This window comes from Somniosus microcephalus, chromosome 24, assembly GCF_052327205.1.
Source record: "Somniosus microcephalus isolate GS21.2 chromosome 24, FLI_Smic_1.0, whole genome shotgun sequence".
NCBI lineage: Eukaryota > Metazoa > Chordata > Chondrichthyes > Squaliformes > Somniosidae > Somniosus > Somniosus microcephalus.
This window is the reverse complement of record NC_141010.1, coordinates 57,556,368-57,575,174: the sequence shown is the minus strand read 5'-3', so window position 1 is coordinate 57,575,174 and position 18,807 is coordinate 57,556,368. Positions and strand designations below refer to the sequence as shown.

At 49.8% G+C, this 18,807-nt stretch overlaps 1 protein-coding gene across 1 annotated transcript in view; it reads left to right on the top strand.

Annotated features, from left to right (window-relative positions):
• The window catches only part of LOC147101490 (solute carrier family 15 member 1-like), a 171,476-nt gene that overhangs the window by 121,651 nt on the left and 31,018 nt on the right, over nt 1–18,807 (top strand). The window contains exons 12-17 of the mRNA XM_085966025.1: nt 4,941–5,022; nt 6,932–7,048; nt 10,243–10,413; nt 13,861–13,907; nt 15,572–15,706; nt 17,778–17,895. Coding sequence (XP_085822151.1) covers nt 4,941–5,022; nt 6,932–7,048; nt 10,243–10,413; nt 13,861–13,907; nt 15,572–15,706; nt 17,778–17,895 — 670 coding nt within the window. The remainder of the gene's footprint in view (nt 1–4,940; nt 5,023–6,931; nt 7,049–10,242; nt 10,414–13,860; nt 13,908–15,571; nt 15,707–17,777; nt 17,896–18,807) is intronic.

Sequence of the window (18,807 nt, the reverse complement as noted above, 5' to 3'; positions counted from 1 at the left end):
AGAGTCACTGGAGAGAGACGACTGAACCCAGAGTCACTGGGAGAGAGACCTGAACCCCAGAGTCACTGGGAGAGAGAGACCTGAACCCCAGAGTCACTGGGAGAGAGAGACCTGAACCCCAGAGTCACTGGGAGAGAGAGACCTGAACCCCAGAGTCACTGGGAGAGAGAGACCTGAACCCCAGAGTCACTGGAGAGAGACCTGAACCCCAGAGTCACTGGGAGAGAGACCTGAACCCCAGAGTCACTGGAGAGAGAGACCTGAACCCCAGAGTCACTGGAGAGAGAGACCTGAACCCCAGAGTCACTGGAGAGAGAGACCTGAACCCCAGAGTCACTGGGAGAGAGAGACCTGAACCCCAGAGTCACTGGGAGAGAGAGACCTGAACCCCAGAGTCACTGGGAGAGAGAGACCTGAACCCCAGAGTCACTGGGAGAGAGAGACCTGAACCCCAGAGTCACTGGAGAGAGAGACCTGAACCCCAGAGTCACTGGGAGAGAGAGACCTGAACCCCAGAGTCACTGGGAGAGAGAGACCTGAACCCCAGAGTCACTGGGGAGAGAGAGACCTGAACCCAGAGTCACTGGGAGAGAGAGACCTGAACCCCAGAGTCACTGGGAGAGAGACCTGAACCCAGAGTCACTGGAGAGAGAGACCTGAACCCCAGAGTCACTGGAGAGAGACCTGAACCCCAGAGTCACTGGGAGAGAGAGACCTGAACCCCAGAGTCACTGGAGAGAGAGACCTGAACCCAGAGTCACTGGGAGAGAGAGACCTGAACCCCAGAGTCACTGGAGAGAGAGACCTGAACCCAGAGTCACTGGAGAGAGAGACCTGAACCCCAGAGTCACTGGGAGAGAGAGACCTGAACCCCAGAGTCACTGGGAGAGAGACCTGAACCCAGAGTCACTGGGAGAGAGAGACCTGAACCCCAGAGTCACTGGGAGAGAGACCTGAACCCCAGAGTCACTGGAGAGAGAGACCTGAACCCAGAGTCACTGGGAGAGAGAGACCTGAACCCCAGAGTCACTGGAGAGAGAGACCTGAACCCCAGAGTCACTGGGAGAGAGAGGACCTGAACCCCAGAGTCACTGGAGAGAGGACCTGAACCCAGAGTCACTAGGAGAGAGAGACCTGAACCCAGAGTCACTGGGAGAGAGACCTGAACCCCAGAGTCACTGGGAGAGAGAGACTGAACCCCAGAGTCACTGGGAGAGAGACCTGAACCCAGAGTCACTGGAGAGAGAGACCTGAACCCAGAGTCATGGGAGAGAGACTGAACCCGAGTCACTGAGAGACCTGAACCCCAGAGTCACTGGGAGAGAGAGACCTGAACCCCGAGTCACTGGGAGAGAGACCTGAACCAGAGTACTGGGAGAGAGAGACCTGAACCCAGAGTCACTGGAGAGAGAGACCTGAACCCCAGAGTCACAGGAGAGAGAGACCTGAACCCCAGAGTCACTGGGAGAGAGAGACTGAACCAGAGTCACTGGGAGAGAGACTGAACCCCAGAGTCAGAGAGAGAGACCTGAAGAGCACTGGGAGAGAGACCTGAACCCAGAGTCTGAGAGAGACTGAACAGAATGAGAGAGACCTGACCAGAGTCACTGGAGAGAGAGACCTGAACCCAGAGTCACTGGAGGAGAGACCTGAACCCCAGAGTCACTGGGAGAGATAGACTGAACCCAGAGTCAAGGAGAGAGACCTGAACCCAGACAATGGCGAGGAACCTCCCAGAGTCCACTGGAGAAGAGACCTGAACCAGATTCACTGTGAGAGAGAGACTGAACAGATTCTGGAGAGAGACTGAACATCGCAGTAAGGGAGAGCTGACAGCGTACATTGAGAGAGAACCTGCAACAAGATTAAGAGAGAGACCTTAACCAGAGTCGTAGAGAGAGATAGACCCTGAACTATGTCCTCAATCTCACCTCTCACCGCACTAATCTCACTATACATTACTATGACCCAACCATTCATCTCTATCCTAGACATCTACATGATCTCAAAGATCACCTTCAATACATCTCTCACCTATCGCAATGATACTCGGAGATACAGACATAGACCTCAGGGCTCAGCACAACTGAAACAGGAAGAAGACCAGCCCAGTCAAATGAGATATGAGAATTACCCAGGTAATGGGGAAGAGGGTAAGACCTCACCTTGCAAGAGCCAGTAACGATATTACCTCGGGAGACTGGTAAGACCAACGTCAGAGCTCTTAATTCAATCATAGCTTCCTTAAGGAACAAGTCAGAGTTGAACGATTCAGGTGGAGCTGAAGATATTTGGGGAGTGATTATTATCAGTGTAAGGTGATGAAGTAAATGGATCTGGTAAGAGAAGAGGAAATCGATAGTTATTAATGGAAATTCAGGATGGAATGTATTGATGTATGCAGTTGGATGTTTGAAAGGATAATTCAGAGGAAGAGAACAGAGATACATAAGAGCTTGGTGACTCCCTCTCTCACTCAGGCCCTCCCAGCATGAACTAGAAGAAGACCACCTCTCACCAGCATCGAATATTCAGGAAAGAAGTACGGGCAGATCCCAACTCTCACCAGCCATCGAATCTCAGGGAAGCAGACCAATCACTCGGGCACCTCAATCCGAACTCATCTCAAATGATGCAGGGCTCTGGATTCTTTGGAATCTCAGTGTTGTCAGCTGACCTTACATTGGGACCTGTGTTGTCATAGGGCATGGAGATCCTCTTCAAGGTTGATGTGAGAATCCCTCTCACTGGGGTCCTGATGGTGAGAATCCCTCTCTCACTAGGGTCCTGATGGTGAGAATCCTCTCTCACTAGGGCCTGATGGTGAGAATCCCTCTTCACTAGGGGGTCCTGATGGTGAGAATCCCTCTCTCACTAGGGTCCTGATGGTGAGAATCCCTCTCTCACTAGGGTCCTGATGGTGAGAATCCCCCTCTCACTAGGGTCCTGATGGTGAGAATCCCTCTCTCACTAGGGTCCTGATGGTGAGAATCCCTCTCTCACTAGGGCCCTGATGGTGAGACTCCCTCTCTCACTAGGGTCCTGATGGTGAGAATCCCTCTCTCACTAGGGTCCTGATGGTGAGAATCCCTCTCTCACTAGGGTCCTGATGGTGAGACTCCCTCTCTCACTAGGGTCCTGATGGTGAGAATCCCTCTCTCACTAGGGTCCTGATGGTGAGAATCCCTCTCTCACTAGGGTCCTGATGGTGAGAATCCCTCTCTCACTAGGGTCTTGATGGTGAGAATCCCTCTCTCACTAGGGTCCTGATGGTGAGAATCCCTCTCTCACTAGGGTCCTGATGGTGAGAATCCCTCTCTCACTAGGGTCCTGATGGTGAGAATCCCTCTCTCACTAGGGTCCTGATGGTGAGAATCCCTCTCTCACTAGGGTCCTGATGGTGAGAATCCCTCTCTCACTAGGGTCTTGATGGTGAGAATCCCTCTCTCACTAAGGTCCTGATGGTGAGAATCCCTCTCTCACTAGGGTCCTGATGGTGAGAATCCCTCTCTCACTAGGGTCCTGATGGTGAGAATCCCTCTCTCACTAGGGTCCTGATGGTGAGAATCCCTCTCTCACTAGGGTCCTGATGGTGAGAATCCCTCTCTCACTAGGGTCCTGATGGTGAGAATCCCTCTCTCACTAGGGTCCTGATGGTGAGAATCCCACATTAATGAAATAAGGAGAATTTTTTTTACGCAGCAAGTTGTTGTGATCTGGAATGAACTGCCTGAAGGGGCAGTGGAGGAAGATTTAATAATAATTTTCAGAAGGGAATTAGATAAGTACTTGAAGAGGAACAATTTTCAGTGCGGTAGGGAAAGAGCGGGAGAATGGACAGCTCTTTCAGAGCCGGCACAGGCATGGGGGGCCACGTGGCCTGCTTCTGTGCTGTATCACTTTATAATTTTATAAAAGGGGCACTGATGGTGTTAGCCCCTCTTTAATAATGGACGTGAGTGTGAAATCCCTCATTAACAGGGGTCCTGATGGTAACAGGGATTATCTGTAACCCACCTGAACCCCTTGATTAGATCCTGGCCTGTAACGCACTCCTGGGTATCAGTTATTTTATATTAAACCACCCAAACTCCTGTAACTTACTCCCAGGTATCTGTTATCCTGTATATAAAACACCCAAACCCCTTGATTAGATTCCAGCCTGTAACTCATTTCCAGATATCTGTTATTCTATATATAACCCCCCCCGAACCCCTCGATTAGATTCCAGCCTGTAACTCATTCCCAGATATCTGTTATTCTATATATAACCCCCCCCTGAACCCCTCGATTAGATTCCAGCCTGTAACTCATTCCCAGATATCTGTTATTCTATATATAACCCCCCCTGAACCCCTCGATTAGATTCCAGCCTGTAACTCATTCCCAGATATCTGTTATTCTATATATAACCCCCCCCTGAACCCCTCGATTAGATTCCAGCCTGTAACTCATTCCCAGATATCTGTTATTCTATATATAACCCCCCCCCGAACCCCTCGATTAGATTCCAGCCTGTAACTCATTCCCAGATATCTGTTATTCTATATATAACCCCCCCCTGAACCCCTCGATTAGATTCCAGCCTGTAACTCATTCCCAGATATCTGTTATTCAAAAGATAACCCCCCCCTGAACCCCTCGATTAGATTCCAGCCTGTAACTCATTCCCAGATATCTGTTATTCTATATATAACCCCCCCCCGAACCCCTCGATTAGATTCCAGCCTGTAACTCATTCCCAGATATCTGTTATTCTATATATAACCCCCCCCCGAACCCCTTGATTAGATTCCAGTCTGTAAATACCCCTTGTTCTGACACGTTATACTCTGTCTGGTTTGATGTTTAACTCTTTCTCTCTGGTTCTGTTGTTTAACTCGCTCTTTCTCTCTCTGGTCCTGATGTTTAATTCTCCCTGGTATGCTGTTAACCTACAGACCGGTCACACGGATGTCTGTCGGGTTGGTGGGAGCTGTTGTTGCGTTCTGTATCACTGGGATTGTCCAGCTGCAGATTCAGGTGAGACACGGCTTGATTCAGCAGGAAGCTGCAGTTTGGTTTTTTTAGCTTTCAGTTCAGTATTTGTTCAGTTTGGAGTGAGTTTTTATACTATGCTAGATTTTATAGGTGAATGAGGAGGGTGGTGTCTGCAGATTGTGGTTCTGATTAACTGAAACTACATATACCCTGGACCTTAAATCCAAGAGTGAGAGGTGTGATGTGCCTCAATAATTCCGAGACTCGATGTTAGCGAAACAAAACAAGGCTTTTATTAACTTAGAAGGTAACACGCAGTGGAGAGAGGTATCTTCCATCTGGAGGTCTGCAGTACTGGATATGAGGCCAGACTGAGCTTGCTTACATAGGGGCCAGGTATGGGCGGAGCCCTACACACAATACATTACAATATACAATACAATGGTGAGGAGACGGAACTGAGGTAAGGGAACTGAAACCTGAAACCAACCACAGTCACAGGCAGTGATGAATGGAATATTTCATCACAAGGTGTATCTAACCCGTGCTGTACCTGCCCTGGGAGTGTTTGATGGGACAGTGTAGAGGGAGCTTTACTCTGTATCTAACCCGTGCTGTACCTGCCCTGGGAGTGTTTGATGGGGACAGTGTAGAGGGAGCTTTACTCTGTATCTAACCCGTGCTGTACCTACCCTGGGAGTGTTTGATGGGACAGTGTAGAGGGAGCTTTACTCTGTATCTAACCCATGCTGTACCTGCCCTGGGAGTGTTTGATGGGACAGTGTAGAGGGAGCTTTACTCTGTATCTAACCCGTGCTGTACCTGCCCTGGGAGTGTTTGATGGGACAGTGTAGAGGGAGCTTTACTCTGTATCTAACCCATGCTGTACCTGCGCTGGGAGTGTTTGATGGGACAGTGTAGAGGGAGCTTTACTTTGTATCGAAACTGTGCTGTACCTGCCCTGGGAGTGTTTGATGGGACAGTGTAGAGGGAGCTTTACTTTGTATCGAAACTGTGCTGTACCTGCCCTGGGAGTGTTTGATGGGACAGTGTAGAGGGAGCTTTACTCTGTATCTAACCCGTGCTGTACCTGCCCTGGGAGTGTTTGATGGGACAGTGTAGAGGGCGCTTTACTCTGTATCTAACCCGTGCTGTACCTGTCCTGGGAGTGTTTGATGGGACAGTGTAGAGGGAGCTTTACTCTGTATCTAACCCGTGCTTGTACCTGCCCTGGGAGTGTTTGATGGGACAGTGTAGAGGGAGCTTTACTCTGTATCTAACCCGTGCTGTACCTGCCCTGGGAGTGTTTGATGGGACAGTGTAGAGGGAGCTTCACTATGTATATAACCCGTGCTGTACCTGCCCTGGGAGTGTTTGATGGGACAGTGTAGAGGGAGCTTTACTCTGTATCTAACCCGTGCTGTACCTGCCCTGGGAGTGTTTGATGGGACAGTGTAGAGGGAGCTTTACTCTGTATCTAACCCGTGCTGTACCTGCCCTGGGAGTGTTTGATGCTGACCCTGGGTGCCTGAAATGGGAAATACTCCAATCCCTCCTGCTGACATCCCTTCTTTGATGAGGACAATGTTTAAAGATGAAGAGCTGATGCACTTGTTCGAAGACAGCATGGCAATGGAGTTGGCAATCCCACGTTTTTGGGAGATGCCCATTTATGTGCTTATTCCGTTGGGGAAGAGGGCGGGGGCGGGGGCTGCGGTGGTATCCGCTTCTTTGTGACAGAAGCACACCTGCCCTCCCTCCATCGTAAAACAACTTGAGTGGCAGGCACAACCGCTGAGGGGCGGACCGTTCCCAGCTACAGCACGGGGGAGGTCGCAGTGAGAAGGGGAGTGATTAAATGATGGCAGAACCGGATACCTCTCAGCAGGTAGTGTAGAAACTTTAAATTCTTCTGGATATTCTGATGATTGACATGGACCTTTTTTCATAGAAGTGGCAGGTTATGCCTCATCCGGACGGTATGACTGAATTGAAATTATTTAACGGAGCTCCCTGCCAACTTAGCATCGACTTCTTAGAGAATCAGGTTGTGATGGACCCACAAACGGTAAGAATGGATTCTGTTACAGCTTCTTGTTCAATGACTTAAGATCGTCGGCAAAGGAACCAAAGGGGAGACGAGGAGAATATTTTTAAGCAGCGAATTGTTGTGATCTGGAATGCGCTGCCTGACAGGGCGGTGGAAGCAGATTCAATAGTAACTTTCGAAAGGGAATTGGATAAATACTGTACTTGAAAAGTTAAATTTTGCAGGGCTGTGGGGAGAGAGTGGTGGAGTGGGACGAATTGGATAACTCTTGCAAAGAGCATGATGGGCCGAATGGCCTCCTGTGCTGTAGGATTCTACGATTCTCTGCTCACATTTAAGGGACTGATTCCTTTGCGTCACTCACAAAGGATGAGAATCTTTTAATGCCCGACAGTAACAGACTGGCTGCATCGCGGTGACTAGCTGAGCTGACTCATGTCACTCAAACTCACCTGCCTCAGTTGTGAGAGTTTGATTGGCTAGCAAGCTACGCATTGGTTGTGTGTTTTAAAACAAAGTTTTTTTAGTCTTGTGTAATCTGCTGCTGCTTCACATTTTGGGCTACACAATGACAGTTTAATTAGTTATGCTAATTCTCAAAGAGAGAAGTAGCATTATGCATAAAGAAAGTTAGAAAGACGTGCATTTCTATAGCGCCTTTCACACCCTCAGGACGTCCCAAAGTGCTTTACAGCCAATGAAGTACTTTTGGAGTGTGGTCACTGTTGTAATGTAGGAGATGCGGCAGCCAATTTGCGCACAGCAAGCTCCCACAAACAGCAATGTGATAATGACCAGATAATCTGTTTGTGATGTTGATTGAGGGATGAATATTGGCCCAGGACACCAGGGAGAATTTCCCTGCTCTTCTTCGAAATAGTGGCCGTGGGATCTTTTACGTCTATCTGAGAGGGCAGACGGGGCTTCGGTTTAATGCCTCATCTGAAAGATGGCACCTCTGACAGTGCAGCACTCCCTCAGTACTGCACTGGAGTGCCAGCCTAGATTTATGTGCCCAAGTCTCTAGAATCACAGAATCACAGAAACCCCACAGTGCAGATAGAGGCCATCTCGGCCCATCGAGCCTGCACCGACACATATCCCACCCGATCCCCATAACCCATACACCAACAGTTATCCCACCCTATCCCCGTAACCCCACGTATTTAATCCCCCTAACACTAAGGGTCAATTTATCATAGCCAATCAACCTAACCTGCACATCTTTGGACTGTGGGAGGAAACCGGAGCACCCGGAGTAAACCCACGCAAACACGGGGAGAATGTGCAAACTCCACACAGACAGTCGCCCGAGGCCGGATTCGAACCCGGGTCCCTGGCGCTGTGAGGCAACAGTGCTAACCACTATGCCACCGTGCTGCCCTTCTGACTCAGAGGCCGGAGTGCTACCCACTGAGCCAAAAGGATTCCCTTCCTTAAGGGTGGGATTCTCCTCCGACATCCCGCCTGAAATCGGGCGAGATTGCAGTGGATACTGTTGGAAAATGCAGGCGGTGAGGTGGGGCCAGGTTCAGTTTCCCTGGTGGATACTCCTTCTTTCTACCCCACTTACGGCTGCTTCTTGGGGCAGCATGTATAAGGTAGCAGTAGGCCTTGGGCAATGGGGGTAAAGGCCCTGAATCCCCCCAGTTGGGGGAGAGGGCTTTGTAACAGCCTCCTTTCCCTGCAGTTGGCCCCAGAGACTTGCCAGCTGAAGGTATCGATCTTGACTGAGGCCTTCAGTGGGTCTTCAGTTCCGATCTTCGGACAGCTTCAGCTCCTTTAATGTCCTTCGCTGGATCTTCTGTTGCTGCTGCACCATTGGGATTCTCCGCCTCAGCAGTGGTGGGCTTCCTCTTGATGGTGGGAATCTCACTGGGAGCGCTCCGTGTGTACTCAGTGAACCCTGACCCTGGACAATGGGTTGGGGCTGGGGCAGGTACAGAGGGACGGGCACAAGTCATGCTCGGCCTGAACACTGCCCGGAAGAGGAGAATCCCCCCGCCAAACTCTCTGCTGTCTTCACTCACAGCCTCACCCTCTTCATATCCATTTCTCAATCCGTTGGGGAACCAACTCTTTGCAGATTAAGAACAGCAAGCTAGTGGTTACAATACTGAGATGGGTGCCAATCCCACCATGGTAGCTCGTGAAATTTGTGGTCTACCGCCAAAAAATGGCCATGAAAGTTGCTGGATTGTTGTTAAAAAACCAACTGGTTCACTGATGCCATTCAGGGAAGGGAACCCCTACCCGGTCTGGCCGACATGTGACTCCAGTCCCACACTATGGGGGAAAAATTTGGTTGCTTTGCACCTCCCGTTAGCGCCGCCGGCGATGACATCATTGGCGTGCATAGCGCTCCCAGCTGCGATCTTTGGTAGCGCCCCCTGACTTGCTGCCGGACGCTATGTCCGACAGGGTCAGGGGGGCCTACCTGTGGCCGGGGCAGCGCTAGTTAAAGGTGAGGTGCCGGGCGGCCATTTTTGTTGCTGGCCGCCTGCCAGCACCTGCCTCCGTTGCCATCCCCGGCCTTCTGAGAAGCCCCCCCGCGGCGTGCCGGCTGCGCTCCGTGAGCTCGGCACTTCTCTTGAGTGCCGGGCTCTTTTGCCGGCTCTCCGATCCCTGGCGGCCCAGCTGGGCCCCGGGTCGCACTGCGCAAGGCCCCTCCCCTTTAAGAAGGGGAGGAAGGCCTGCAGTACTCCATCGTTTCTCAATTTCTCCCCCTACGTGCCTTACTCTAAAATGCCCTAAAATGCCACTTTCTCAGGGCACTTTGTCTGATGGACAATAAATATGACCTTCCCAGAATCACACACATCCTGCATTTGGGGGATTTTAACCCTACTCGCTCAGCAGAATCCTGGCGGGCGGCCGGTTAAAATCGCCCCGGCTCTTACCTGTCTGAAAGCCGCCACGATCGCAACATCTGCAATTTTAACTGCTCTCCTGAGCAGGCAGCAAGGACAGACGCCCGGAGCCGACAGGGTCCTTCTTCACATAGGCATGTTGCAGCCCGATGACATCATTAAGACCCGACTGTAATTTTAACTCAGGCCTGAGCGGGGAATCCACCTGGAGTTAAAATCGGAAGTGCCACTCCAGGCCCATTCCCTCAATGCTTACCAGCGCTGTCATCGCTTTGCTTACGAAGAACACAATCAAATCTCAACCTGCTTCTCAGATTGCCTTGAGTAACTTGTTCTTTTCAGTTTTCCGCCAGCTATCTTGTGCCCATCGATCCCTTCACATTACACATCGTTCCGGTAAACTGTTCAGTGGCTCCGCTGCCATTAAACATAAACGTCACAACGGACTCGAAGGCCAGCAGTACAATCTTCATGGTGCGAGATTTCAATACCCGCAAGCTTATCATCAAACAGGTGAGCAGGAAGAACAGGTAAAGATTGTGTGACAAAAATGAAGCATTTTTATAAATGATATACCAGAGTATTGGTGTCTTTTATAGTCATTGTACATTTGGGGTTAAAAGCTAGGTTCACTCCCAGAAAGGGGGCCAACTTGCCTTGATGCACAAAGCCCCAGGATATAGAGGTTTGGTCTGGTGAGGTTTCAGAGGGTCAGGCCATTCAATTCAAATACAAGCATCATGGGGGTTTTATTTGTACATGTTTCATTGGCAGCTCTTTTTGACTACAAGACATATTTAAATTTCATTTGTATCAGTCATTCTTTAAAAAGTATTTCTCAGCCTGTCTTACAATTTGTGTAGATGGGACAGTGTAGAGGGAGCTTTACTCTGTATCTAACCCGTGCTGTACCTGCCCTGGGAGTGTTTGATGGGACAGTGTAGAGGGAGCTTTACTCTGTATCTAACCCGTGCTGTACCTACCCTGGGAGTGTTTGATGGGGCAGTGTAGAGGGAGCTTTACTCTGTATCTAACCCGTGCTGTACCTGCCCTGGGAGTGATTGATGGGACAGTGTAGAGGGAGCTTTACTCTGTATCTAACCCGTGCTGTACCTGCCCTGGGAGTGTTTGATGGGACAGTGTAGAGGGAGCTTTACTCTGTATCTAACCCGTGCTGTACCTGCCCTGGGAGTGATTGATGGGACAGTGTAGAGGGAGCTTTACTCTGTATCTAACCCGTGCAGTACCTACCCTGGGAGTGTTTGATGGGATAGTGTAGAGGGAGCTTTACTCTGTATCTAACCCGTGCTGTACCTGCCCTGGGAGTGTTTGATGGGACAGTGTAGAGGGAGCTTTACTCTGTATCTAACCCATGCTGTACCTGCCCTGGGAGTGTTTGATGGGACAGTGTAGAGGGAGCTTTACTCTGTATCTAACCCATGCTGCACCTGCCCTGGGAGTGTTTGATGGGACAGTGTAGAGGGAGCTTTACTCTGTATCTAACCCGTGCTGTACCTGCCCTGGGAGTGTTTGATGGGACAGTGTAGAGGGAGCTTTACTCTGTATCTAACCCGTGCTGTACCTGCCCTGGGAGTGTTTGATGGGACAGTGTAGAGGGAGCTTTACTCTGTATCTAACCCGTGCTGTACCTGCCCTGGGAGTGTTTGATGGGACAGTGTAGAGGGAGCTTTACTCTGTATCTAACCCATGCTGTACCTGCCCTGGGAGTGTTTGATGGGCCAGTGTAGAGGGAGCTTTACTCTGTATCTAACCTGTGCTGTACCTGCCCTGGGAGTGTTTGGTGGGACAGTGTAGAGGGAGCTTTACTCTGTATCTAACCCGTGCTGTACCTGCCCTGGGAGTGTTTGATGGGACAGTGTAGAGGGAGATTTACTCTGTATCTAACCCGTGCTGTAACTGTCCTGGGAGTGTTTGATGGGACAGTGTAGAGGGAGCTTTACTCTGTATCTAACCCATGCTGTACCTGCCCTGGGAGTGTTTGATGGGACAGTGCAGAGGGAGCTTTACTCTGTATCTAACCCATGCTGTACCTGCCCTGGGAGAGTTTGATGGGACAGTGTAGAGGGAGATTTACTCTGTATCTAACCCGTGCTGTACCTGCCCTGGGAGTGTTTGATGGGACAGTGTAGAGGGAGCTTTACTCTGTATCTAACCCATGCTGCACCTGCCCTGGGAGTGTTTGATGGGACAGTGTAGAGGGAGTTTTACTCTGTATCTAACCCGTGCTGTACCTGCCCTGGGAGTGTTTGATGGGACAGTGTAGAGGGAGCTTTACTCTGGATCTAACCCATGCTGTACCTGCCCCGGGAGTGTTTGATGGGACAGTGTAGAGGGAGCTTTACTCTGTCTCTAACCCGTGCTGTACCTGCCCTGGGAGTGATTGATGGGACAGTGTAGAGGGAGCTTTACTCTGTATCTAACCCGTGCTGTACCTGCCCTGGGAGTGTTTGATGGGACAGTGTAGAGGGAGCTTTACTCTGTATCTAACCCATGCTGTATCTGCCCCGGGAGTGTTTGATGGGACAGTGTAGAGGGAGCTTTACTCTGTCTCTAACCCGTGCTGTACCTGCCCCGGGAGTGTTTGATGGGACAGTGTAGAGGGAGCTTCACTCTGTATCTAACCCGTGCTGTATCTGCCCTGGGAGTGTTTGATGGGGACAGTGTAGAGGGAGCTTTACTCTGTACCTAACCCCTGCTGTACCTGCCCTGGGAGTATTTGATGGGACAGTGTAGTGGGAGCTTTACTCTGTATCTAACCCCGTGCTGTACCCGCCCTGGGAGTGTTTGGTGGGACAGTGTAGAGGGAGCTTCACTCTGTATCTAACCCGTGCTGTACCTACCCTGGGAGTGTTTGATGGGACAGTGTAGAGGGAGCTTTACTCTGTATCTAACCCGTGCTGTACCTGCCCTGGGAGTGTTTGATGGGACAGTTTAGAGGGAGCTTTACTCTGTATCTAACCCATGCTGTACCTGCCCCGGGAGTGTTTGATGGGACAGTGTAGAGGGAGCTTTACTCTGTCTCTAACCCGTGCTGTACCTGCCCTGGGAGTGATTGATGGGACAGTGTAGAGGGAACTTCACTCTGTACCTAACCCGTGATTTACCTGCCCTGGGAGTGTTTGATGGGACAGTGTAGAGGGAGCTTTACTCTGTATCTAACCCATGCTGTACCTGCCCTGGGCGTGTTTGATGGGACAGTGTAAAGGGAGCTTTACTCTGTATCTAACCCGTGCTGTAACTGCCCTGGGAGTGTTTGATGGGACAGTGTAAAGGGAGCTTTTCTCTGTATCTAACCCGTGCTGTACCTGTAGTGTATGTACCTTTAAGGGGAGAACTACTTTTTACAGCTCCTGTATACTGTAGTACCGGCAGTGACCACACCTGTATATAACCCTGAGTAGGGATCTGTATAGTTAGTTTTAGAGTAACCCTCATCCAGTAAACACCTCATGATTGTTCTCTGCAGTCTCTTGTCTAATTATTGAAGGACACAGAACATCAAGATACACGGATCTAACAGTACCTGCCCTGGGAGTGTTTGATGGGACAGTGTAGAGGGAGCTTTACTCTGTATCTAACCCGTGCTGTACCTGCCCTGGGAGTGTTTGATGGGACAGTGTAAAGGGAGCTTTACTCTGTATCTAACCCGTGCTGTACCTGCCCTGGGAGTGTTTGATGGGACAGTGTAAAGGGAGCTTTACTCTGTATCTTACCCGTGCTGTACCTGCCCTGGGAGTGTTTGATGGGACAGTGTAGAGCGAGCTTTACTCTGTATCTTACCCGTGCTGTATGTGATCCAGTAATGTGTGACTGAAGTTGTTCCATTCCCAATACTTACAATCTCTCACTGTAATGGGCAAAATTTCACAAAGCACCCAAGTAACTGGATTTTCAATTTCATTGTTATTGCAATTTATGTGATTATTTTTATTCCTGCAGATTCCTGACAACAATTTGAAGATTTTGGATAATTCAGCTCTTGTCCGGTATGTCGTTTTCTGAACTTGGATGTGTTGATCTCTGACCATGTGCACTGCAGGAGACATCTGCATGTATTGGGGCATTGCAGAGGGTCTCTTCATACATTGGGGCATTGGCCAGATCTTCTGCATTCATTTGGGAATTGCACAGAGTAGTTCCATCTGTTGGAGCAATCTGCTGAGCGGCTGAAATCACTGGAGCATGCACAGGGTAGCTGCAGACACAGGAGCAGTCATATTTTGAATTGCAACCTGTTTCCCTTTCTCCCAGCACTGCATCCAGAGAGTGAGCTGTTCTCAGACCTTTGTTCAACTGCAATTTAATAAATCCAAAGATTTTGAATATTCCCAGCTATTTCTCGGTCTGCATTGTGTTGAAATGTTGAAATGCCCCCTTTGCAGCTGTGCATCCAATATGGGTGCTTTTCATGTTTTTATTGTGTAAACAAGACTCGGCATCTACAGAGAAACAAGAAATGAATTCCTGGGCCCACAGCATCACTAGACGTCCCTGCTGCCAAGGTGACGAGTCCATAGGCACTCCAGGGAGGAGCTTTATGGGGCCTGATTTTAATATTGTTATGCCCATTTTATGGGTGTAATATGGCTGCAACAATGGCCCATTTAGCAGGGCAGAGGCCCATGCCCAATCTACGCAGGCATTCGGGCCACTGCTAAATTGGTTGGGGCCTATTTTTAGAGAGCCCCAGGTGGGCAGAGGAAACGCTTCAAGCACACCCTCAAAGGCTCCTTGGAAAAAGTGCAACATACCCACCGACACCTGGGAATCCCTGGCCCAAGACCGCACAAAGTTGGAGGAGAAGCATCCTCCGGGAAGGCGCTGAACATCTCGAGTCTCTTTGCCGGGAGCAAGCGGAAGCCAAGCGCAAACAGCGCAAGGAGCGCACGTCAACCCAAGCACCCTACCCACCCGCCCCTTCAACCACCGTCTGCCCCACCTGTGACAGAGACTGTAGGTCCCGCATTGGACTCCTCAGTCACCTGAGAACTCATTTTTAGTGTGGAAGCAAGTCATCCTCGGTTCCGAGGGACTGCCTAAGAAGAAGAAGATGATTTTTAGGTGGCCCTGGTGGCTGCCTGAAATGAGCAATATTGTATTGAGTGCTCCTGCACCCATTTCAGACCCAGACTTCCAACGCTGTTTAGGCTGGTTGGAGCCTGCGATACAATGCAAAACTTCAACTAATGTTTCCAAGTCTTCAGCTGTCTAACCAGCTGACCTTAGAGGGGCCACTGGAGGCCGCTCAAAAAAAAAAGGCCCCCAAAACTTCCCTAAATTTAGTTTTTTGTGGAGTCCTTCTGGTTCCACAAAAGAACTACAGGCCGTACCCCCCCCCCCCGCACCACCCCGATTGCCTCTCCACCCCCTCCTGGGACTTGTCTGTGGGCCTCGGCGCAAGCCGAACATTGTTCGGCGCTGACAGGCAAGCTACCATGGGGTGCCTGGTTGGCGCCGGCTACTCGCCGGAATTAGATGATTAGGCCCAAGGACGAATGTAGTCAGCTAACGGATTTAGGCCTCTTTACCTTCAGTGTAGCCAATGAGGTGGGCAGCAGCATTAGGAATAGCTCGCTAACAACCTGCTGATTGACGCAAAGGATTGCCCCCTTTATTAGGTGTCACCGTTAATGGGATGTGTCTTCTGCAGGATCTTTCCCGTGTTGGAAACACTAGCTCCCAGCAGCAACAGGACTCTGAGACTGACATGCCCACCAGACGCTGTTGAAGATCTGGCTATGAGGCCATCTGTCCCATCGCCCTACACACCTGTAAAACTTGGCAGGTGAGATAGACGTGATGAATGCACCTGGGGAGTTAGTTCTACCTGATTTTCAGTTCTAACTCCTTCTCTAACTACTTGGATCGTGACTGACACTGGAGGGAGGTTTCAATCTTCTGTTTAAATCTTTTGCTGCCCTCATATCCCGGGCCCTTTCCCCATCACTGACATTTCCTGTATCTGGTTTCTCTGTTTCCTACAATCCTCCCAGAGTTCTCCGTTCTTTATCCTGCAAGTTTTGCGTAGCTTGTGTTTTACTCTCGTTCCCATTTTAATTGCCCTATTCAGACATTTTGGGCACTATTTAGTTTATATTTATTTCCCTGCATCCACTGTATAGCTTTGAAATTGTTCTGTTTCCTCAAATGAGGTATATTATATAAGAAACATAAGAATTAGGAGCAGGAGTCGGCCATTCGGCCCCTCGAGCCTGCTCCGCTATTCAATAAGATCATGGCTGATCTTCGACCTCAACTCCACTTTCCCGCCCGATCCCCATATCCCTTGATTCCCCTAGAGTCCAAAAATCTATCGATCTCGGCCTTGAATATACTCAAAGACTCAGCATCCACAGCCCTCTGGGGCAGAGAATTCCAAAGATTCACCACCCTCTGAGTGAAGAAACTTCTCCTCATCTCAGTCGTAAATGGCCAACCCCTTATCCTGAGACTGTGCCCCCTAGTTCTAGACTCTCCAGCCAGGGGGAAACAACCTCTCAGCATCTCCCCTGTCAAGTCCTCTTAGAATCTTACATGTTTCAATGAAACCACCTCTTATTCTTCTAATCTCCAGATAGGCCCATTCTACTCAATCTCTCCTCATAGGAAAACCCTCCTCTCCCAAAAATCAATCTACTGAACCTTCATTGCACCCCCCCCCTAAGACAAGTACACCCTTCTTTAGGTACGGAGATCAAAACTGTGCGCAGTATTCCAGGTCCAACCAAAACCCCGTACAATTGTGGCAAGACTTCCCTACTCTTGTACCCCAAACCACTTGCAATAAAGGCCAACATACCATTTACATACTTCCCAGTTGATTAGTTTCCCCCTTGTTGCTTTGCATGTTGCCCTGTTGAAGTCTCTGCTCCTTACGAGTGACAATCTGAGATGTAGTCATACTGTGTTCACTGGACTCCCAAACACCATTAGGTCTCTGCTAGCATCTTCTCCTGGCACTTGTACAAAGGCCTAGATGTGAGCTGCCTCGAGAGGTGCCCATTCACATTGGGGGCCAGGATGTCAGCCTGTTCTAAACTCACTAGTGCCACGATGGGCAGAGGGGAGGCCGAAGGCTTCCTGGAGGGTCTGGAGTGGATGCATTCCTGTTCCTCCTGGCCCACAAGGAGTGGTGGAAAAGGCACTTACCTTATTGAACAGGCAGCTCCCGCCTCCCTTTCGCTGCCGGTTTTTTCCGAGCCCTGGCAAACCCGCACGGCAACTGTTACTTTTCAGTCAGGCTCCCAGTTGCACGGTGGGAGCCTGATTTAAATATGTTAATGAAGTGTTCCTCCTGCCGAGCGCGGGGCACTCACATGACACGAAATCCACCGCCACAATAACGGGTTGAAGGGCGCGTTCCCCGTTTTTAAAGTTTTACTCCCCGACCCTCTCCAGCTCGTTGTGGGGGTTAATAGTGAGGCCCATGACGACATTTGAGAAATAGGTTAGATAGGTGGCTGAAGGAAAGGGGACTAAAGGGATATTGGGACAGGGTGGGCACATGGGATCACCGCTCGCGCGGAGGATAAACACCAACACGGACTGGCTGGGCTGAATGGCCTGTTTCTGTGTTGCACTTTCTGTGTAATTCTATCTAATACACAAAAACACAGACACACATATAAATAAACACCTACACACCAACATATACACACAAACTATAGACACAAATGTACACATAAACATACATATATACAGAAACCATAGACTTATGAGCACAAACGATGCACACACAAACATGAGCACACATGACCTTTTTCTCTCTGAGTGCCATTCCATACGGCAGGAGCCCTTGAACCACCATCACTCAGGCCTCTGATGTAACACTGTGTTATGTGTTCCTTTTGCCTCAGGTGCTCTTTACAGCTGTCAGGAGTTGGGCCTAATTTTATCCGTGTTGAGGGAGAGGTTGACCTGAAGGATGGCGGTGTTTATACAATTGCTCTCTATCAAGCTAACCACACAGAGAACGTAAGTATGGCAGAGGGGTCAGTGTGCACCACTCCCACCCATTATACTGGGCTACCTCATCAATTGACATTCTGGACTGGATTTTGTGAATGGAGGGGAGTTGGAGGCGGGGCTGCTGCTTGTCGTGTCAACGTCCCACCTCCATCCTCGCCTGACCATTCAGAGGGATTTTCCCCTGATTGAGCTTGTTAAGCCTGCCTTGCGGGCTCAGCAGGCCAATTAGGGAGGAAGTCACTGACAGATCATGTCAACGCCAGACGTGCTATCTGTCAAGACTTCGTGAAAGAGGAAATGACAGTGTTTGACAGCTCTGTGAAGCAGTTAAACACTGCCATTCTCTTTAGTTTGATGAGTCTCTGTTGTGAGGACTCATCAAACATTGAAAATTAGTAAATTTCAGATGTCTGATGGATCGGAAGGTCCATCAGCCATTACCTGAAATTGACAAGGTGGATGTCCGCTCTCCCGATCCACCGCTGCTAAAGGCTACAGAAGGAAAAAAGGTAAGTGAACACTTTTTAAACTAATCACTCACCTTGCATACTACCACTCCACACTTGCACCCATCGCTCACCTCTACACATTACTCCCAGGTGCCTCCTGTTGTGTTTTGAGTTTTGCTTCAATTAAGTTTGTCCCAGTTTCCGGGTGTTACCTGAAGGGGGTGCTGGGGGGCTCGGTTTTACTTTGTCTTTCACTTTCAGTTTCGGGTTCTGCCATGCAGACAATGTGCTGTAATGTCCACCCATTTACTCAGTAAATAGTAAAAGGTACATTCCATCTCCTCTATTCATTACTGTTCGGTCAAGATGCAATACTGGCGACGAGGCGGCTGTAGAACTCTCTAGAAGGACGGAGATAGACATGCAAACCTACAGCCGTGATATTGGAAATTGCCACGAGCGGGCCACT